Source organism: Acomys minous (genome assembly GCF_964271855.1).
Source record: "Acomys minous genome assembly, chromosome: 11".
Lineage (NCBI taxonomy): Eukaryota > Metazoa > Chordata > Mammalia > Rodentia > Muridae > Acomys > Acomys minous.
In genome coordinates this window covers 68,375,899-68,399,782 of record NC_140492.1, presented here as the reverse complement: position 1 = coordinate 68,399,782, position 23,884 = coordinate 68,375,899, and the positions used below count along the sequence as shown (strand labels likewise).

General features: G+C 38.0%; 1 protein-coding gene across 1 annotated transcript; it reads right to left on the bottom strand.

Annotated features, from left to right (window-relative positions):
• Positions 1 to 1,577: 1,577 nt before the first annotated feature.
• On the bottom strand, positions 1,578 to 22,126 carry LOC311608054 (uncharacterized protein; the record flags this gene model as incomplete). Its single annotated transcript, XM_084800339.1, has 7 exons — positions 21,998 to 22,126; positions 20,246 to 20,482; positions 13,358 to 13,960; positions 11,745 to 11,990; positions 7,876 to 8,124; positions 3,425 to 3,676; positions 1,578 to 1,847 (listed from the first exon to the last, which is right to left on the bottom strand). The coding sequence occupies exons 1-7, from the start codon at positions 21,998 to 22,000 to the stop codon at positions 1,578 to 1,580; spliced, it is 1,860 nt and encodes a 619-aa protein (XP_084656465.1). The 5' UTR covers positions 22,001 to 22,126.
• Positions 22,127 to 23,884: the final 1,758 nt, after the last annotated feature.

Here is a 23,884-nt window from a genome sequence, read left to right as displayed (position 1 = left end):
GGAGTGATTTTCTGTAGGTGAGGGAGTAAATGGTTACTCCGACTGATTCAACCTCATGACTCTTATGTTTACTTGTACCTGATTAAATTTTTTTTTTTTGGTCCTTTTATTTTACAGAATACTAGCAAAAAAAAAATGGTGCATAGAGTGCAGGTCTTCCATGGTCTAGTTGCACTGACTATATTGTATATAACTTCCATAACAATATCTATTTCATATGTGGAAATATCATCAGAAGTTCGAATGAATGATTCCAGAATGCTCATAATTTAGAATACATTGTCCATGCTTGGTCATTTTTTTTTTGGCTAATGATTCAGAGGCTTGGCCTTCTTCAAGGAGGTGTGTCACTGACCATCCTCCCAAATCCAACTCTGCCTCATGTTTCTGGATCAGATGCAATCTCTCAGCTGCTACTTCAGTACCCTGCCTGCCTACTTGCTACTGAGGTCCCAGGCACAAGCCTTGGAAACTGTATGCCATCCGCAATTCAAATGCTTTCCCTGACAAGTTGGCCCTGGTGTCCTCTCACAGCCACTGAAAATTCTGAGTCTATAAAGTATATTAAGAATCACTGTGTTGAATTTCTGCTCCTTTTACATCTCTCAGTATAGACACTGTAGACACCTGGAGACCATGTGGCTGAAGGAATTCTCTACAATTGGCCTGAAGGACTGGTAATAGGAAACTACATCTCTAACCCCAGTGACTGATCTTTTTACTTCCAATTAACTTGATGTCTGTTACTGACACCTTGCTCATAATACCAGTCTGTACACAGGAGTTTGTGGACAAATGGATTGAACTAGAAATTATCATAATGAATGAGTTCTCCCAGAAGCAAAAAGAGTTAAATGGTATATACTCACTTATATCGAGACACTAGTCCAAGGGGTACGTCCCCATTAAAAACTTTACCTACAGGAAAGTGGGTCAGAGGGGAGGACATCCTATTGAGGTTTTAGGTGTGAGAAGCCTGGGAGAATGAGGAAATGGAAGGATCCAGAGGGTCCTGGAAAACTACAGGCGGGTCTGGGCCCTGGGGTCCTCCTCAAATTATGGAACCAGCCAAGGAAAATATAGGCAGTAAACTGCGAACCCATACCCAGAATAGCCGATGGACAGGACATTCTCCACCGTTAAGTAGACAAGGAGAAATGACTTTCACACAAACACTGGTGTCTTATATTTGACCATGTCCCTTGGATGGGGATGCCTGGTGGAACTCAGAAAGGATAGTAGGTCACTAAGAAGAGACTTGATACCCTATGAGCATATACAGGGGGAGGAGGTCCCCCTCAGTCACAGACATAGGGGAGGGGAGTAGGGGGGAAGCAAGAGGGAGGGAGGAATGGGAGGATACAAGGGATGGGCTAACACCTGAAATGTATTATGAGTAAATTGACAACAATAAAAAAAAAGAAGCTCGCTGGCAAAGGAACTTCTGTGATGAAGACTGTAAGAAAAACGCAGGAACATTTATAAGGCTGGGTTCCTTTTGTCTTGAACAATAAACAGCTTTGCAGAGGGAGGCCTTCCAGAAACATCTCATATCTTACACTAAAAAATCTTATTTTTCAACATGGTGGGATTACCTTTACATTTATTGCTCTTCTCGAGCCATCAGATGGGGGTTCTTTTTCAAGGGAAATGATATTTTCAGAATTGTCAAGTTGTTCATGAACAATCTCCTTTGAGTCTTTTCTGATGTGCTCTCTACGAAGTTCATGCTGCAGTTCTCTCTGCTCGGGTATTGTTGCCTCATCTCGTTTCATAGAAGACCGAGGCTGTAAAGATGTGCATTCAACATTGTGATTCTTCTTTATTATTTCTTCTGGAGTGATTTTCTGTAGGTGAGGGAGTGAACGGTTACTCCAACTGATTCGACCTCATGTCTCTGACGTTTACTTGTACCTGATTAAATTAATTTTTGGACCTCCTATTTTACAGGATACTAGCAAAAAAATGGTGCATAGAGTGCAGGTCTTCGATGGTCTAGTTGCACTGACTGTATTGTATATAACTTCCCTAACAATATCTATTTGATATGTGGAAATATCATCAGAAATTGGAATGAATGAGACCAGTAGGCTCAGAATTTTGAATACTCTGTCCATGCTTGGTCAGTCTTTTTTGCTAAGGATTGAGAGGCATGGCCTTGTTCAAGGAGATGTGTCACTGACCGTCCTCCCAAATCCAACTCTGCCTCTTGCTCCTGGATCAGATATAATCTCTCAGCAGCTGCTTCAGTACCCTGTCTGCCTACTTGCTACTGAGGTCACAGGCACGAGCCATGGAAACTGTATGCCATCCGCAATTCAAATGCTTTTTCTGACAAGTTGGCCCTGGTGTCTTCTCACAGCAACAGACAATTCTGAGTCTATAAAGTATATGAAGAATCACTGTGTTGAATTTCTGCTCCTTTTACATCTCTCAGTACAGACACTGAAGACACCTGGAGACCATGTGGCTGAAGGAATTCTCTATAATTGGCCTGAATGACTGGTAATAGGAAACTACATCTCTAACCCCAGTGACTGATCTTTTTACTTCCACTAAACTTAATGTCTGTTACTGACACCTTGCTGATAATACCAGTCCAAACACAGGAATTTGTGGACAAATGGATTGAACTAGAAATTATCATAATGAATGAGTTCACCCAGAAGCAAAAAGAGTTAAATGGTATATACTCACTTATATCGAGACACTAGTCCAAGGGGTACGTCCCCATAAAAAACTTTACCTACCAGGAAAGTGGGTCAGAGGGGAGGACATCCTATTGAGGTTTTAGGTGTGAGAAGCCTGGGAGAATGAGGAAATAGAAGGATACAGAGGGGCCTGGAAAACTACAGGTGGGTCTGGGCCCTGGGGTCCTCCTCAAACTATGGAACCAACCAAGGAAAATATAGGCAGTAAATGCGAACCCCTACCCAGACCTGCCGATAGACAGGACATTCTCCACCGTTAAGTGGACAAGGAGATATGACTTTCACACAAACTCTGGTGCCCCATATTTGACCATGTCCCTTGGATGGGGATGCCTGGTGGCACTCAGAGGAAGGATAGTAGGTCACTAAGAAGAGACTTGATACCCTATGAGCATATACAAGGGGAGGAGGTCCCCCTCAGTCACAGACATAGGGGAGGGGAGTAGGGGGGAAGAAGGAAGTAGGGAGGAATGGGAGGATACAAGGGATGGGCTAACACCTGAGATGTAATATGAGTAAATTGACAACAATAAAAAAAAAGAAGCTCGCTGGCAAAGGAACTTCTGTGATGAAGACTGTAAAAAAACACAGGAACATTTATAAGGCTGGGTTCCTTTTGTCTTGAACAATAAACAGCTTTGCGGAGGGAGGCCCTCCAGAAACATCTCATATCTTACACTAAATAATCTTACTTTTTAACATGGTGGGATTACCTTTACATTTATTGCTCTTCTCGAGCCATCAGATGAGGGTTCTTTTTCAGGAGAAATGATATTTTCAGAATTGTCAAGTTGTTCACGAACAATCTCCTTTGAGTCTTTTCTGATGTGCTCTCTACGAAGTTCATGCTGCAGTTCTCTCTGCTTGCGTATTGTTGCCTCATCTCGTTTCATAGAAGACCGAGGCTGTAAAGATGTGCATTCTACATTGAGATTCTTCTTTATTTTTTCTTCTGGAGTGATTTTCTGTAGGTGAGGGAGTGAATGGTTACTCCGACTGATCCAACCTCATGACTCTTATGTTTAATTGTACCTGATTAAATTATTTTTTGGTTCTCTTATTTTACAGGATACCAACAAAAAACAGTTCATTGAGTGCAGGTCTTCCATGGTCTAGTTGCACTGACTGTATTGTATATAACTTCCCTAACAATACCTATTTGATATGAGGAAATATAATCAGAAGTTTGAATGAATGAGACTAGTAGGCTCAAAATTTTGAATGCTTAGTCCATGCTTAGTTGGTCTTTTTTGCTAACGATTCAGAGGCATGACCTTGTTCAAGGAGGTGTGTCACTGACTGTCCTTCCAAATCCAACTCTGCCTCATGCTTCTGGATCAGATGCAATCTCTCAGCTGCTGCTTCAGTACCATGCTTGCCAACTTGTGTTGCAGTCCCAGGCACGAGCCATGGAAACTGTAAACAATCCGCAAATCTTATGCTTTCCCAGAGAAGTTGACTTGGTCATGGTGTCTTCTCACAGCAACAGAAAATTCTAAGTCTACAAAGTATATTAAGAGTCACTGTGATGAATATCTGCTTCTTTTATATTGCTCAGTATAGACACTGAAGACACCTGGAGAACATGTGGCAGTAGGAGTTCTCTACCATTGGCCTGAATGCCTGGTAAGATGAAACTACATATCTAACCCCAGTGACGGATCTCTTTATTTCCACTTAACTTGATGTCTGTTACTGACACCTTGCTCACATTGCTATTTCTAACAAAGAAATATTTAATGTGAAGGTTCATGTATCATTTAGAGACAATAAACAAATGGGTTACAAAAACATATACAGAGTAAGACTAACTTACAATATAAATATATTGTAAAGATCAAGTTTAGCTGGAAGGTATGACAAATCCTTTGTGTTGTACATTTCCCTGACACTAGGTGTAGCATCCTGAACTGTAGCCAGTATTCCCCTAATTAAGCTTACAAATCTTGATGTGGAAATAGAACTTTGATAGTACAAATTCAGTAGGACTTTCTTGTAGAGGGAGGACTTCAAGACACATTTCATGTTCATGGGCAAAGTTCACTAAAGCTGAGTGACATCCTGAATCCTAAACTTTTGTTTCTAAGGAATACTATCAACAATTCAGACAACCTCAATTCAAGTCAGTACTAATAATCTTGTAAACAGTAATGTCTTTGTCATGTTCTACAACAAAGTGTCTATAAGTACTCATGGAGGCAAAGTAAGTGATATAAAGAAGTAACATTGGGTTCTTTGCACACCGACACACATGTATGCCTCACCAACAGGGCAAAAGTCTGTAACACTGGCTGAAAAAGCACATGGTTAAATTCCTTAACTATGACTAGAAACTCTCATTGATGAGGGTTCTGCAACTTTAACTGATATCGAATTCAAATTCACAATTCTTCTTTACATGGATTTAAATATTTTCAGCTCTAATAGGAGTTAGTGTACCCATAAACCTCAATTATAACACAAGGTTTATTTCCAATACTGTGAAGGTGCTATTGCAGACTGTTTAGGATGATTAAGTAATACAAGTTAATTGTTAGTTGATCAACTCATGGACATATCAATTACTAGTCTATTTTCTTCACAAGAGTACACACCCTAGCTTTGACCAACAGATACAATTCTATAGATGGATAAGGTAGAGTTGGATAAGAACCTCCAAAACCTCAGAGACCTACACAATATGGCATTTAAAGATGTTTCTATGATCCTAAGGATCCTTTGAGAATAAGACAACACCAAGCCTTCCTCAGAGAAGTTGATGAACATCAAAGAACCTCCTATGGAGATGGCTTCAAATGTGGCAAACCAGCCACTGGGAAAAATGTTCTCCTTTCTACCACAGACAGAATTCAGACTAAAAGTGGGCAAGCGTGCCTGGAGGCAGATTCAGTGCCCAAACACTGCTAAGACATGGTAAGCAAGTCCACAACTTTCCTGCTTCACAAATATGTCTTCGAGATAAAATGGGCCAGAAGGCTAAAGATGATGCTCCAGTGTTATTGGGAGTTTGGGTGACTGTCTAGGCAGTGAACAGCCTCTGTCATTTTCTCAATTTGGATACTACTAACCTATATTTCCTATTTATTCATATAATTCATTTTATTCCTTCTCTAGTTCCTATGGGGTTGCAGACAGATAGTTTAGTTTTACAATTAATCTTATTTGCTAAGGATTTAAGATGTATTTAGGTCTAGATAGAAAATTTGAAGTTGATAGGCATGGATTCAACAAATACCGATTGGCATTCAGAGTTGTAGACTCATGAAGAAAGGAACGATGTTTACTGCCAGGTTGAAAAATACTATGAATGTAATATTTCTATAATTCCTAATTGTTTCATGGTCCATCTTGCTGGCTGTAGTTTATTGTAAATATGTTAAATATAAATTTATATGCAAAAGCACCAAATATATAATAAAAAGTTGGAATGAAATGTTACACAAGCATTCATAGCTCGTTGTGATGACTGAGCCAACCACTCATGGCTGAGTAGAGCATAGTCCCTAGGGGATATCCTACTATTATCATCCTCCTATATGGAAAAACTATTAAACTGTTGCCTAACTTTTACCCTTAGGCACATTGTGTAGTGCATCTCTCAACCACCACCAGAGATGGTTTTCCTTAACCTACAGAACACTTTTCAAAAACTCACGACACCAATTTGTCAGTATAGATACGATAAGTTTCTATGGAGTGCTCACCTCTCCATGACACAGCTCTCTATATCACAGTCTGAAATCTATGGGTCTCTAGAGCATATTAGAATAAAAGGAAGAAAATAGTGTAAGAGCCACTGGCAGCAGCTGTCCAGAAAGAGCAACAACAACAAAAAAGAGTTTTTGACGCCTATGACAGGGCTGTTGCACAGAGGAACTCACAGTAACTATGAACACATGCCTAAGACATTCACACCATCAGGTCAATAAACATTACAACAATATTGAAGGCTATGCTCATGAAGTCCCACCCTTAGGTGAGGAGCTTTATGTTACTTATAGCTGATGAGGGAAGAGGAGTCAGTTGGCTTCAGGAATAAAGCCCCAAGAAGTTGCATATGACCCAGTCATTTTCCTACTCCCTGCACACTAAGTGTCCTGATTGTTTTTTGTAAAGAAAACATGCTTTTGGGGAAAAAAATAGATTTGTTGGCAAACAAGGAAGATTTGGAGAGGATCCTAAAGTGTGGTTAGATCTGATAAAATTTTATTATTTGCATACATAACATTCTCAAACATTAAATTAAATAATTTTAGAAATATGTATTCCTCATCAATAAAGACAGGATACAAGCACAGAACCTGGTGGCTGGGTTATGCAGAATAGTTGGAGCTATTGATGACTAGCTATGGTTCAGTATTTCAAAATAATTTGTATGATGTTATTTGATGATATATGACGTTATTGAAAAGATGGAGACAAGAGCTGACAGGATTGAGTAATAGCCAGACAATAGTAAGAGCATTGTCTTTACTTTGCTATGTGAAATTTGTGGGACTCAGAGGACTTGGAATAAAGAACCAAATCACTAGAGTAGAAGGAGATGGCCTTACATAGAAAAATGACATCAATACAAGGATCTATGTATCTGTAAATGTACACTAAAATGCACATCTACAGAGAATTGTGAACTATAGCATGTGAAATTGCAGAGGCAGAAGAGCCACGGATTCAGTTATGAAGTGTTGCAGGGCTTTCCAGTAGAATCACATGCTGCTTCCCAGTCTTTGAGTTATGGAAACCATTGCTTCTATGGTTTACTACACCTTGGACATAGCCAATATGGAATTTCTAGCTAGGTGATTATTTTGTGGTTTCTAATGTACTCACCTTCATGTCAGGCATGTTAGTTCCTTTCATTTCCAGTGTAACTACTCTATAAGTCTTTTCCCATCGTGGCCATTGTCATTGTTGATGTTTATTTTATAAGAATTTCCCTCAATTGTATAAACAGCTTGTAAACTTTTGTTTTTTATATTCATAGTCTATTTTCACTTACCGTTTTAAGTATAAGTAAGAAGAATGCAGCTGTGAATGTGGGTGTGAATGAGATGCAGGCCATGCACAAAGCTGTGTCCTGGGCACTCTCTAGCACTACAGACAAGGGCTAGCAGATGCATTTTGCCCTCAAATAAGATGTGCTGTTTTTTTTTATTAGAATTACCTTTGATCTTGTCTTTTCCTTAGAGATATGAAGTTGACTTTCTTCCTTGGGACAAACAGTATTTTCATGTTTTCCAATCACTTCACAAATTTTCTCCTTGAAATCCTTTTTAATGGTTTCCTTGAGATGTGCACACTGCAATTCTCTGTCTTCCTGCTCTACTTCCTGTGCTGCCTTGGCAGCAGGCTTCTCTGACTGTACGGACTTGTCATCACGTGTCTTCTTTAGTTTATGTTTTTCATGTATTTTCTGAAAATGAGAAGGTACATTATTTCATGTTGGGGAGATGTTTTTTAAATGACTCTGTCCCTACATATTGTAGTGTATGTATGAAGGAAAAGGAGCCCCTACTTAATATTTATCAGTTGAAGACGTTCATAAGTGCTCTGCTACCCACACCATCACTAGCTATTAATAAAAAGTGAAAACAATTTATTTTCATCTAGTGTAAGAAAAAAACATGAACCAGCATTTTAAACTTAGTATTGATTACAGTGTTTAAAATAAAATTACTTTAGTTGTTAAATATTCCAAAACCTAAGTTACTTGATTTTCACATCACAAAGGACACCTCATGTGAAAGATATTGCCTTACTTTACCTAAAAATGTTGATCCCTTACAGTGCAGTCAATCCCTTTTTCTGTTTATAAATAAGTAGGTAGTAGGCAAGTCTAAGTTATTCAGGACCCAAATCACCAAATCAACATCGAAAAGCAAAACAATTTTGCTTTATATTATATACAATATAGTATACAGTTAATAGATATGGTGTATAGTTTACATTCTCCAATCATATATTACACAATGAATTTGCTTCTTCTAAGAGAAGAGGCTGGGAGTAGTAAATGTATGGGGAAATGTATGAAGGAAATGGCCACAGAAAACTGCTTCATAGAAAGCTGTAAGTAAATTAGAGACCCATGGAGTCAGAAGTGGAAAGAAAGAGCAAAACTAAATGAAGAAAAAGCTCAGGGCAGAAGCAAATCGCTTTGATGAGTTTAAAGAGAGGAGCGAACCAAACAAGACTGTCCTCCCAAGGGAGACTAAGTGGTAGCAGAACACAGACTAAAGTATCCTTTAGATTAGACAGCATGACAGTGTCCTGCATGCATGTAGGGTATCTGCACTGTGTCACCTTCTAACATGACCTAACATGCACATGAGATAATGAGCATGGTATCTGATGACCTTTACCAGGTTCCCTCAGTATAATCAAATATGTAAAATACTATAGTGTGATTCCTAACATCATTCAATTAATCTGTTTTCTCCAGAAGGAGAGACATGTTAAAACTACAACAGGGTGATTGTAGATGCTTTGGAGGAGGCCTGGAGTCCAGGTTGTCCCCTCCTTCTGTGTTTCAATGCAGTTGACCAGCTGATCTATGTTAGCATGGAGACAACATCTGACAGAGGCCTTGAAGAAACAACTGCATGTGTATGAAAGGAGGACGTGGCCTGTGCAAGAGCATGTGGATTCCAACAGAAAAACATTTGTAACTATAATTTACCCTTAAAATGCAAGCTTATGCTGAATTATGAATGTATTTGGTGTGAAATGAGCCCTTATTGGAAAGAGGCAAGGGTGTTTCTGCAGAGGACGGTGGTCTGCAGAACAAGGGTTCAAATGATAGTCCCTAACTGTGTGGTGTCAACGGAAGCCAGGGCTGGGTTAGGGAAAGGATGCTGACCAATCATGGCAGATATGTAGCAATGCGGTAAACACACAGCTGCTTCTCCCTTTCACCATGGAACCAATTGTTAAAGAGTAGAGAGAGGGGGAAACAGAAAAAAAGGTGAAGGGAAATATTTTAAATAAGAACACCAGAGGCAGTAAAGTCAAGAGATCCAGTCACCTGGTTACATAGGGGTTTCCATTATAATCAAATGGTTTTTTAAAAGTCACAGAATTCTTATCTTTGAATGATGGAAATCATGACCTTTTTGGTGAAGATGCCTAAGATCCAGTATCTAAGGTTATGTTGTTATTTGTCTGGAACGCATAATAGTTTCTTTTATTAAACTGTAAAGCTTGTACTGGTCTTTATTATTGTTTCTCTGGATTACTACTATAAAAGAAGTCACTTCGTTTATCTTATCATCACATTTGTCCTATTCCTTACAGCCTAACATTTTTCTTTTTTTCTTTTTTTCTCCTTTATTAATTTCTTCTTGTTACATCTCAGTGTTTATCCCATCCCTTGTATCCTTCCATTCTTCCCTCCCTCCCATTTTCCCCTTATTCCCCTCCCCTATGACTGTTCCTGAGGGGGATTACCTCCCCCTGTATATGTTCATAGGGTATCAAGTCTCTTCTTGGTAACCTGCTGTCCTTCCTCTGAGTGCCACCAGGTCTCCCCCTCCAGGGGACATGGTCAAAGGTGAGGCACCAGAGTATGTGAGAAAGTAATATCCCACTCTCCACTCTACTGTGGAGAGTGTTCTACCTATTGGCTAGATCTGGGTAGGGGCTTAAGGTTTACCATCTGTATTGTCCGTGGCTGGTGCCTTAGTTTGAGCGGGACCCCTGGGCCCAAATCTGCCTATCATAATGTTTTACATGTAGGCTTCTAGAACCCTCTGGATCCTTCTACTTTGCCATTCTCCCATGATTCTCTCATCTAGAGTCCCACTAGAATGTCCTCCCCTCTGTCTCAGTTTCCTGGTAAGTGAAGGCTTTCATGGGACATGCCCCTTGGGCTAATATGCAGATATAAGTGAGTATATACAATTTGAGCCTTTCTGCTTCTGGCTTAACTCACTCATTATGATCATTTCTAGCTCAATCCATTTATCCACAAATTTCGGGAATTCCTTGTTTTTAATAGCTGAATAGTATTCCATAGTGTATATGTACCACAGTTTCTTTATCCATTCTTCTATTGAGGGACACTTAGGCTGTTTCCATGTTCTGGCTATTATGAATAAGGCTGCTATGAACATGGTTGAGCAAATTTTTATGTTGTGTGCTGGAGCATCTTCTGGGTATATTCCAAGGAGTGGAATAGCTGGGTCTTGAGGAAGCCCTATTCCCATTTTTCTGAGATAACACCAGATAGATTTCATGGAATGATCTTCCTTGCTCATGGATCGGGAGAATTAACATAATAAAAATGGCCATCCTACCAAAAGCAATCTACAGATTCAATGCAATCCCTAGCAAAATACCTACACATTTTTAAAGACATTGAAAGTTTAATTCTGAACTTCATATGGAAAAACAAAAAACCCAGAATAGCTAAAACAATCTTGTACAATAAAAGGTGCTCCGGAGGAGTCTCCATACCTGATCTCAAACTGTCCTATAAAGCAATAGTAATTAAAACAGCATGGTACTGGCACAGCAACAGGCTGGTTGATCAGTGGAATCGAATCGAAGACCCAGATATGAATCCACACACATATGGTCACTTGATTTTCGACAAAGAAGCGAAATCCATTCGATGGAAAAGGGATAGCATCTTCAACAAATGGTGCTGGTCTAACTGGATGTCTATGTGTAAAAAAATGCAACTGGACCCATATTTGTCACCTTCTACAAAACTCAAATCCAAGTGGATTAAAGACCTCAACATAAAACCAGAGACACTAAGTCACTTAGAAGAAAAAATGGGAAAGAGCCTGGAACATATTGGCACAGGAGACAACTTCCTGAACAGAACACCAACAGCCCAGGCATTAATGTCAACATTTTTCACTGAAGCTCTACAAGGTGAGTGGGAAAGGTCCTTGGACCAGGGAAATGCAGACCATGTGCACGGCTACAGTCCTGTTGTCTAGATGTTCTCTGCAGCTCTGTAGACAGACACTCACAGATGCATCTTCCTATGCACAAGAAATCCATTGCTTTTAAATTAGAGATAATTACCTTTAGCTGTTTTTTTCCTTTAGCGATATGAGGCAGTTCTTTCTTCAAATTTGTATCACATTCATTGCTTTCAAAAGACTCACAAAGTGCTTCTTTGATGCCTTCCTTTATAGGCTCACAGTAGGAGTCTCTCTGCCTGCCCACAGCTTCTGCCTCAGTGTGCATGAGGGACTCTTGTGAACATGGAGGGGCACTGTCATGGCCCCCTTCATAGTCTTTCTTCATTTCTTCTTCTAGGGATGTTCTCTGCAGGATAGAAGATGGAGGGTCAATTTGCTTGTTTTCCCAGCAGAAGTTCATTTTTTGATATGATTGTTTTTAAAATTACTCTCTTCAGAAGTAATAGGGTATAAACACAGAGAAGGGAAAATTCACTTAACATTTAACAGCTAAACCCTTTATATATGTTCATTCTGTCTTAAATCACTAGGCTATGATTATGAACCAAAAATGCCTTATCTTCTTCAATGAATTAAAACTCATGAACATGACCTTCATTGTGTCAGTGTTGTTTGGAAGAAACTATGTCATAATGTGTCACATATCCCAAAACACAAATTAGATGGGTTCTAACATGAAAGAGCAATTTTCACGTGTAAAGATATCAGCTCACCTCCCTCTTTCCTCAAAGAGCTTGTAATATTGCTCTTCAGGAGTATTTATTAAACAATATTTATCTTTCTCAAGTTAATAATATTTATGTCTCAAATTGATGACTCTCTTAACTATACACAGAAACAGCATAAATGACTTTTAAGTACTACAAGGATTTTTCCTTCATTTAAAATTTAGCTTACTATTTTAAAAAGTTTAGCAAGTTCAACAAATTTTCCTTCTCATGAATAACTTTTTTGGGGAAAATTATACATTATTCTTAATAGTACATATAAACAGCGTGTGAGACCCCACACCAGATATTAAGATCACAGAGTTCTATTTAGTGTGTTCAACAGCTAGAGACACGTAATTATATGATTTCAAATGGGAAGAAGGTGTCTATTCAAAAAGTTTGTGTACAATAATTGTTGAATATAGCCATATATGCCTATTACTCAGTGAGATATAGGTAAATTAACACAACATAGGAACAGAAACTGTCAGAGAGATCAAGTCTGTTAAACTGAAATAGCTCTGCATCAGTGTAAAGTGTTTTTTAAAAGACCAGGGAGGAGAGATAAACAAATACAACTCTCTGTCCAAAGGACTCGAGCAGCAGGCAATACACACACAAGTTTCACTCAGACTACATGCTGTGACAGTGTTGTGCATATCTTTGGGCTGCCTGTGCTACTTCAAGTCCTAATGCAGTCTACTGTCTTCTTGTGCCCATGTAGTGAGTAAACAGACTGACACACTACCTCCACAGGTACCGTTGATGAAGGTGAGGTTCTCTTTCTAAGGATTGGCACTTATTCAGGAGCCTACTATGTCTGTCAGCAGAGAAATGTTAAAATCATAGAACTAAGTTACCAATTGTTCCACTTTGCAGGAGGCTTGGCGCCGAGAACTTTGCCAGCTTCAGTATTTCTGTGCTATTGACTGCAGGCTCAGGCACAAGGGTGTATCTTTCCCCTCTCAATGAAGCACAGGTGTTTCCAATGAGGGGGACCTACCTGTAAGTCTGAGGTTCTTTTGGAAGTGTTAGGTCGTGGTGTTTCTTTAGGACAAATTGTATCCTGGTAATGTTTAATCTGTTCGTGAACCATCTCTTTCAATTTGTTTCTGAGAAGTTCCTTCAGTTGTAAGTGCTGCTGATTCCTCGGCTCCTGCAGTGTCTCCTCCACCGGCTCTAGCAGTAGAGCCACCTGCTCCATAAAGATTTGCCTTAATTCATGCCTGAGTGGTCCCAGGATTTCCTTTATAACCTTACTGAGGAGTTCCCTCATCCTTGCATCCTCATGTAAGGCCAACTGCTCCTTCAGGATTTCCTTTACTTCCTTTCTGAAGAGGTTCCTCTTCCTTGAATGCTCTATGGCCGATTCCTCCTTCAGGATTTCCTTTATATCGTCTCTGAGGAGTGCCCTCCTCCTTGCATGATCTACTGCCAACTGCTCCTTCAGGATTTCCTTTATGTCATTTCTGAGGAGTTCCTTCTGTTCTGCATGGTGCCTATCAGCTTCCTCCTTCTTGTCCTTGTTCCTCTCCACAGAATAATGTCGTGAAAAATAAAAGTATGCATCTTGGCTTTCATGTTTCTTCTTTTCTTCAGTCTTTTGCTGATGAAGAGAAAAAAGATTAATTTGCTTGGCTTTATTCTAAGATTTGTTTTTGTTCTTGTTTGGGCACACATGTTTTCAAAATGGTTTGGTCCATATAGGTTGTAGAAAGCACATAGGGAAGGTAGGAAGCACATTTTAACAGTCCTGCTTCTTCGTTATTTATCTACTCACAGATGACTAGGTTGAAAATGATTTGAATTATCTAACATAGGGGGAAATGTTGAATTGACAAACTTTCTTGGTACTGCTTGAAATACACTTATAGTATGATATGGTAAATTTTCCAGGAAGAATGAATTGCAAAATTTCATGGTTACAAACCAGTTCTTGATCACATAGATTTCACACACACCCCTACCTAAAAATTAGACTGTACTTGTGAATATCTCTCCGGACACCAGTAAAATTAAATTATGTAACTGATTAAGGATCCAAATCAATAAATACATTCAAAAAGAAAAAAGAACTCCTATATTTACTTTCAAGGACACATGTGTACCAAGTTCAGTTTCTAAACTGATCTAATTCTAGTAGAGAGAGGAGATAGACAGTAGGCAGTGTGCGCAGTAGCCTGTAACTTTAGAGAGTCTGTGGTGCCTCAACAACTCTAAGCTGGCCCAGTCTTGAAAACAGGATATGTATTTGTTAACCTGTGGTGTTTAATAAGGGTCCTTGTCGCCCTGCTTTAGATAACTCCATTTTAATTCTTATATGTATGCATATATGTGAATGCATATATACATACACACATCATATATAAATATGTATGCATAATATATATGTAAATATTTAGACGCTCTTTTTGCAGAGCCAACAAGGTAAGTGTATCTGTGTTGATTTTATTTTTTTGTACACACACTGGAGACAATTAGAAACTAAGAAAGAACTAATTTTATCAACCTAGCGTGTGTGTGTGTGTGTGTGTGTGTGACTAGAATGAGACTACAAATTTTAGTCCCAAGGAATGAACGTTTTTTAACTTACTCTCATGTGCTAGCTATTACAGACACGCTGTTCATAATGTCAGTCAGTTAATCAAGAGGCTTAATCTTACCATACATATATCCTCAAGGGACACTGTAAAATGGAGAAAGTGTATAATATTCAGAATATAATTTACCTCAATTGTAGCTAGTCTGAAGATAATGTTTATCAGGAAATTACTAGATTCTAAGAGTTTGTTGTCATCCTCACCTTGATGAGGAGGCCTGGTGGTACTTAGAGGAGGATAGCAGGCTACCAAGATGAGACTTGATACAAAGGATCCGATGCAGGGGGAGGAGGTCCCCCTCAGTCGCAGTCATAGGGTAAGGGAATAGGGTGAGAGCAGACAGAAGGAGGAATGGGAGGATACGAGGGATGGGATAACAATTGAGATGTAGTATGAATATTATCAATAAAAATAGGAAGGAAGAAAAGAGAGTTTGTGGCTTTGTACATGTATGCCTGGTTGTCTTCATGCGCACCATGTATGTGTTGGAACACTTAGAGTCAATAAGGAGGCATCATATCCCTTGCAATTGCAAGTACAGTTGGCTGCTCATCACTATGTGGGGGCTGGAAACCAAACCAAGGTTCTTTGGAAAGAACAGTAATGAGTTTAAATTCTGAGCTATCTATCCGTTACTACAAAAGAGAATTTTTATATTTCACAAGTGGGTATTTCTGCCTCATAAACTATTTCCAGATACATTATATGGAACTCATTAGTCAGAAATATATATACAAAAGCTTATGATGGGAATTCAGATAGGACTGATATGGATTGCATACAGAATCATAGAATCATAAATATACCATGTCATGGAGACATTTTCGCCATGAGAATAAAGAGACAGATATAATATGATTGACACTCATGTATGACCTACCTAAACACAACCACTATATGCTCTATGGAAATATGTTTATAGTACAAACAAAGTCCAAGGATGTTTTAGTGTTGGACACAAACCCAATGTTTTATTCTAGGAAAGGATTGCAACACTGAGGACATGGGATGAGAGAAGGGAAGTGAAGTAATGATGCAATTATATCATTATTTTAAAAATATTAATTAGAAGATAAAGCAAAAATTAAATCTTCAGCAAACAGATACACACGTGTGCCTCATATAGATGGAGACATTTGTATAAGACATTTGTATATTCAGTGACATAGCTTGAAACACACTTGGGTCTATTCCATATAAAACATTGGAAATCTACTTGTTGAAGATATCTATGGAATCTTGATGACAAATTCAGTTTGTGTAAGCAACTATTTCTTCTAGGATGATCTGATGTTGGGTTAGTGTGTACAAAAGAAATATGTGAGGGTAAAATCTTTTCTAGTTTTAATCTCCAAAGAGCTCTAATTTCTCAGAAGAGCTGTAAGATAACATTGGAATGACAACTCAAAGGCTTCTCAGTTTGCTTTCTAATGCTGTGATTAACAACACCCATTCATGTTTAAAGTCTTGGAGAGATCAGATCAGGGATACAAGGCATGTTCCTTTTTTTTTATGTCTTTAAAAAATTTTTTATTAACCTATTCTTGTTACATTTCAATGGTTATCCTATCCCTTGTATCCTCCCATTCATCCCTCCCTCCCATTTTCCCCTTATTCCCCTCCCCTATGACTGTTCCTGTGGAGGATTTCCTCCACCTTTATATGCTCATAGGGTATCAAGTCTTTTCTTGGTAACCTGCTATCCTTCCTCTGAGTGCCACCAGGTCTCCCCCTCCAGGGGACATGGTCAAATACGAGGCACCAGAGTTCGTGTGAAAGTCATACCCCACTCTCCACTCAACTGTGGAGAATCTTCTGTCCATTGGCTAGATCTGGGAAGGGGTTTAAATTTTACCGCATGTATTTTCCTTGGTTGCACCAGGCACATTCCTAAAGGTAATAAAGGCTATATAGAGAAAGTAAATAGCCAACATCAAACTAAGTGGAGAGAAATTCAAGAAATATCACTACAATCAGGGACTAGACAAGGCTGCCCACTCTCTCCATATCTCTTCAATATAGTTCTTGTAGTTCTAGCTAGAGCAATAAGACAACTAAAGGAGATCAAATGATCCACATCAGAGAGGAGGAAGTCAAATTATCCCTATTCACAGATGGTATAATGATGCACTGAGTGACCCCCCCAAATCCCACCAGAGAACTCCTGCAGTTGATAAACAATATCAGCAAAGTGGCTGGCTAAAAATCAACTAGAGTATATGTACAAAAATAAAATAGTTAAATAATAATCTATTACAGTGAGGCCATAAGTTATCTTCTTTTTATAGCTGATGAGTTGAGGTCCAGAAGTGTAAACTAGTTAGCTTATGTTTGATTCTTCACCTCTATAAGTCTAAGCAATACAGACCCAAAGCACACTGCCTAAGGAAACCTTAATGTACCAAAGAATAGTTTGGGAAGAAGAGATATACACAATGACATAGACCAGGCATGATGGGGCATGCCTTTAATCCCAGCACTCAGGAAGCAGAGGCAGTGAGATCAATGTGAGTTTGAGGCCAGCCTGTTCTACAAAGAGTGTATCAGGACAGCCAGACCTATGTCACTGAGGAATCCTGTCTCAAAAAACCAGAACCAAAACAGATTTTTATTGTTGTTGAATTCCATTCTCCATTTTTAATTGATATATTTATTTTGAAGATGTCTGCTTTTTAAAAAGTTCATTATACATTCTATAGTCTATTCCTTTGTTGAATATATTGCTATAAAAGGCGGGAATGACTTTAAGAAACAAAAAAGAAAAAAACACAAAAAAAACCTCAAAAAAAGGCAGTAGCCATCTTGTACACAAATGGCAAATGTGCTACGAAGGCAATTAAGGAAACTACACACTTTACAATAGACATAAGTAATATAAAGTATCTAGGAGTTACTCTAACTAAGCAAGTAAAATACTTGTATGAAAAGAACTTCAAGTCTCTGAAGAAGGAAAGTGAAGATAATATCAGAAGATGGAAAGATCTCCCTTGTTTGTGGATCAGAATTAGCAAAGTAAAAGTGGCCATTTTACCAAAAACAATTTACAGATTCAATGCAATCCTTATTAAAATATCTACACGAATCTTAAAGATGTTGAAAGTTCAATTCTCAACTTCATATGGAAAATCAAAAAACCTAGACTAGCTAAAACAAGCCTGTACAATAAAAGTTCCTCCAGAGGAATCTCCATCCCTGATCTCAAGCTGTACTATAGACTACAGTAATTAAACCAGCATGGTATTGGCAATGCAATAGGGTGATTGATCAATGGGTTCCTTCTGAAGACTCAGAAATAAATGCATCCACCTATGGGCACTTGATTATTGATGTAGAAGCCAAAGCCATACAATGGAAAAGAGACAGCATCTTCTACAAATGGTGTGGGTCTAACTGGATGTTGAAATGTAGAAAAAAGCAAGTAGATCCATATTTATCACCATGCACAAAATGCAAGTCCACGTAGATTAAATACCTCAACATAAAACAGGAGACACTAATTCTGTTAGAGGAAAAACTGGGGGAATGGTCTTGACTCCTTGGCACAGGAAACAACTTCCTAAGCAGAACAGCAACAGCCCAGGCTCTACGGTCAACAAACAATATATGGGACCTCATGAGGCTGAGAAGCTTCTGTAAGGCAGAAGAGACTGTCAACAGAACAAAGTGACAGCCCAAAGACTGGGAAAAGATCTTTACCAACTCTACATCTGACAAAGGGCTAATATCCAAAATATATAAAGAACTCAAGAAAATAAACACCACCAAACCAAATAACCCAATTAAGAAATGGGGTTCAATGATGATAGAAAATTGAGCCAGTTCAGAAGGAGATGTAATCTTCAAGACATGTGGGATGAGTGTGATCAAAGGACATTGTATGAAATTCTCAATGAAATAGAAATAAGTAAGCCTAGACAGATTTCTGAAACATTGAAAGTAAATCATGATAGAGGGGGAAAGGCCAGTATTTTTCACTTATTTTCATACTTAACTCTTTAACTGCAGAAATATGGTATCTTTTTATTTTTATTACCTGATTCATTGCTTTATAGCGAATAAACCACTGCTCTTTGGAATGACTATATTTAAGCAAATGTCTAATATCAAATTTCCAGTTACCAATTTCCAGATTCTCCAAATCACTATAAATTAAACCAAACTAAGATGAACAGGCTAAATTTTGCTGTAGCAAATGGGAAGATTAAAGACTATCAAAAAGGCTTCTGCCTGGAGAAAAAAACCCAGCCATGCTCAGATGGTTTTACAGCCGATTTCTCCTTGACATGTAAAGACTTATAGTCAGTCCCTTTTACATTACTGAAATACCAAAAAAAAAAAAAGAAGAAGTAACAGACGAAGCCTTTCTAAATTCCTTCTGTGAATCCAAATATACACTAATACAAAAAAAGCAAAAGACACAACAAAAATAATATTACAGAAAGAGCAAAGATAATGCAAATACAATAACTAATAATCTTAGAAAATGAATAGTGTATTTATATACCAATTACAAGTGTGCTGAGAGAGATATTGTGAAAACATCTCCATTATAAATAGTTTCAAAAAACATATCTAGAAATAAAATTACCATCCTTGTCGATGAGGCCTCATCAATGAAAGAATTGAGATACAAGGAAAAAATATGAGAACAATATTAGAAGATGCAAATATCTTACATGGTCATGGATTGGCAGATTTCAACATTATGAAAAATGGCACTCTACCAGAAGTAATCTAGAGAGTCAATGCAATTTTAGTTGAAATTCCAGTGCATCCTCAGAGAGACTGGTGAAAGAATTTTAATATTTATATAGAGACACGAAAGAGCCTGGATACCCAACATAATCCCAAGGAAAAAGAACAATACTGAGGGTGTCGCCATACGTGATTCCAAGTTATCCTATACAGCCATAGTAATAAAAGCTGCATGGTACTGACACAGAGGCAAACTCAGACATCACTAGAATAGAATAGAGATCCTGATCATAATGCCTGCAATAAAAGCCACATGGTTTTTAACCAAACCACCAAAAATTACACATTGTTGTAAAAGTGGCACAAAGGTTAAGGGACTAATCAACCTGTCTTGAATTGTATCTGAGACCTGTTCCCCAGGCAAGACTTCATTCTTAGCACTGAAAACCACAACAAAAGCAATGGCTTGGGAAGTGACAGGCTCGAGGGAGGAAGCTAATGGTGTAGTCTTGCTAAAGGCAGATGTTGTTAAATGGCTTCCTAAATATGTGTGGTTATTACCATAGAACAGTAGTTTTCTAATTTGTGAGGATTACCGTGGAGTGTGTTTCCTCTTCAGCGGTCCTAGGTAGGTGCTCTTCCACAAGAACATTATCTTCAGTATTCTTAGAGAGACCACAAACCATCTTTGTTGCTTCTTCTTTGATGGGTCGGTCTTCCCGAGTGTTCTTTTGCTCCATCAACATATCCCCACGAGTGTCCTCAGGAGGAAGTTTCGGAGGCACAGACTCTCTGTCAAGTATCTTTATTGCTGAGTCTGGAGATGCATTCTGCTGACGAGAAGATGGATGGTTAGTGTTCTTGATATCACTGCCAAGTATTCTGCTGGTGTTTTCATTTAGGAGTATTTGTTTTCAAAATGACTTAGTTCTTCAGCGTCATGTGGTATGGGCACAGCAAAAATATTAACAAAATAGTGTTTAAGAATAAAATGTCTATGTATATACTTAGCTACTCACAAAAGGCTCTCATGGAAAAATGATAATAAATTATACCAGCCTAGAATAGAAGCAAAACCCAAGCCAAAATAATAACAGTATGGATTGGAATAAATAAATATCGGTATACATTAAGTTTGTCAAACCATGAATTCTATGGTTCTTAGCATGTGAAAGAGATCCTTCCATTAGAAGATTTTACACAACTCTATCTGAAATGTTGAAAACTGACTTAAGATGATTGAAACCACAAGGCAGATGTAGCTCTAAGAACCTGGCAGGAGTCCATCACAACAGGAAACTACAATTTCAGGCCCCAGTAAGGTGGTCCTTCTCCTCAGATCCAGCCTCCTGGCCATCAGTGTCACATTGCTCATAAGTGCAACCATTGAGGTTGTCTCAAAGTTGAGCACATCTTCACCTTATCAGGAAATTATACACATGAAGACAGAAAGGGAACACAAACCAACAAAAGTGCCTTGAGTATAAAAGCTGTTTCTGAAAATAAAATTTATCTTCAAGTTACCATAGAATGCAATAGTTTATGTTTATCAATATTTCTATGCAATATGTCATTTTTAACCTAAAGTAAGTAAAATCCTTAAGTGTATTAGAATTTTGAGATAAAAGTCAAATTTGGTATGAGAGGTGAAACAGAACCTATGTGTATCCTTGATATTCATTTCCACTCTTTTCACACTAGGGCATATCAGGAAGCAGATAACTCAGAGGGGTGACAGAAGTGGTGATGAGCATAAGACTGATCATAAGAAATTTTATTCTGCTAGGTAGGACACATCCCAAAGACTAAAATATCACCAAAAACAGGAACCAAATATATAAACACACAGGTCTCTGTTTGTGTGTGTGTGTGTGTGTGTGTGTGTGTGTGTGTGTGCCTGCTAATGTTAAAATGTTTTTAGAGAAAGTGTAAATCAGAGGTCCATGAGATGGATAAGTGGATAAAGGCACTTGTCAACAAGATTGACAACCCAAATTTGGTTGATGCCAGAGACTGACATGGTGTGAAGAGAGAATTGAATCGTAAGTCATCCTTTCTACCTCCACATTTCAGCTGTATCTATGTGTGACTGTGTATGTATGTATGTATGTATGTATGTATGCATACATGTATATATAACATAAGCATATTTATTTCCATGGAACTACTCTAGGAATCTCTATTATGTATTCCCTGTGTTTTCATGACAACTGGCTTGTTTTAACGAGGTGCAGAGCATGTTGAGGTTGGGCTACTCACTTCTGAGACCATCACACACACACACTCACACACACACACACACACACACACACACACACACAATGTACTTTTCAATGAGTGGTAATTACCATTATGGGTGTTTGTCCTTCAGAGGGAATAGGTAGAGGTTCTTTCTGGGGACAAACATTAGCTGAATATGTTCCAAAAAGTTTTTAAAACCTTGTCTTTATACTTCTTCTGGATAGCTTGCTGTGATGTGAAAATGTTGATGGAGGTTTCACAGACACACACTCACTGCTGTTTGTCTTCATTTCTGGGTCTTTATATGTTTTCTGTAGTGGAAAAGTAGAGAATTAAATTTTCTGTTTTGTTCTGAAATTAACTTATTTTTGATAGGTAGGGGGCATGATTTCAAAGCTACTTTATTTTTTCATAGTCATGGAGAATGGACCATAGAATAGTAAAGAAAAAGTTAACAGTGAAATCTTCAAATATGCTAATCTTCACATATTACTAGAACATCAATCATTACAAAGTAAAAATATTTACACTAGCCTCGAATTGAAGAAAATGATGAACTAAGAATCTTGGCCTTGTCATTGTGGTTTGGACTAAACTTATGCTTAAACATTTCTAGACCATCTATAAGATAGATTATTAATATTAGTAGCCACACTTTCATCATTTTTTGTCTCCTTTCATGTGAAAGTGAACATTATTTTCCATTTCTTTTTTCCTTTAAATAATAAACACTGAACTAATTACTGGTGACATCCTTATCATAGCACCTGGGAAACTGCTTTAGAAACCTATTTGTCCACCTATTTGTCACACTCAAACATCATGACAACAGAACTTACAGTTTATACACACACTCACTTTCAGGATCCAGGAACACACCTCTAGCAGCTCATGGTTATGAAGTAGCTTTGAAATGAATATGTACTTTCTAAACACAATTCTTCTAATATTTCTAATCCTAGGATGAGGTACAAGTGGTTTCAGTGTATGTTTTTTAATGGAAATCATATTAAAAATTAAAATGTTACTATGTAGTATGAATCATCCCTTCCAAAACGGTTGATTAATTGGAGAAAACCCACATAGTGTTTAAATGGATGAGGAATTTTAAATGTAACCTTAGTGGAATCAAATAGAAAACATAGTGCAAGCTCTTCATAATGCAAATGTTGATGGATAGATTACAAATGGCTGAAGATGCACAGTTTCTTTTCAGTCTAAATACAGAGGCCAAGAAGGAAACAGAGGACATGCTCTTGTCATGTAATCCTTAAATAGGAGTGCCCAAGGCAAGATACAACCTACCTGTGTTTATGCTGGTGGTAGAAGCACCTGAGAAATTCTTGACTCAATAAAAGAACTGGACCCATAAGATATATTCAGGTCTATTATCAAGTCATGTTTCAAAATCATAGTAATGTGAATTTATTCAGGCAAAGCATCCTCAGCCAGACATCAAATATATTCAATGAAAAAAGAGCTGTGCTCAATCTTCCACTCACTATGTGTTTTCACTCCATTCTCTTATTTGGCTACACTACCTTCAAGGATTTACTGCTCACTTGAAATTTACCCAAAGTTCCACATCTATAGAAAGGTTTCCCCCTGAACAACTTTCCACACAAAATTGAGAGAGGTAAACTACTTTGCATTTTAAAAAATATATAAGAAAAAATATTTCACAAATGAATATTTTACCTCGAGAGCAGAAATACTGTCACTGTCCTCTCTTATAGGCCCAGGAACATCAGGGTCAGGTTTGTCAGTGATCCTTTAGAATAAAAACATTCAGTAATGGGTGGGTTTGTTTATTTCAGAAACTCTGGTGAAATATCCATTACCTATATATTAAGTGACATTTCTGCATTTATGTTATTCAAAGTTACCAGATCTTTTGAAAGATTTTGGTTGTCTTTGTGAGCTTAATATTTCTCAATCTATAAAACATTCAAGAAAGACTAATTCACAGTTCTATTTTCTTAAAAAGTCAGCAG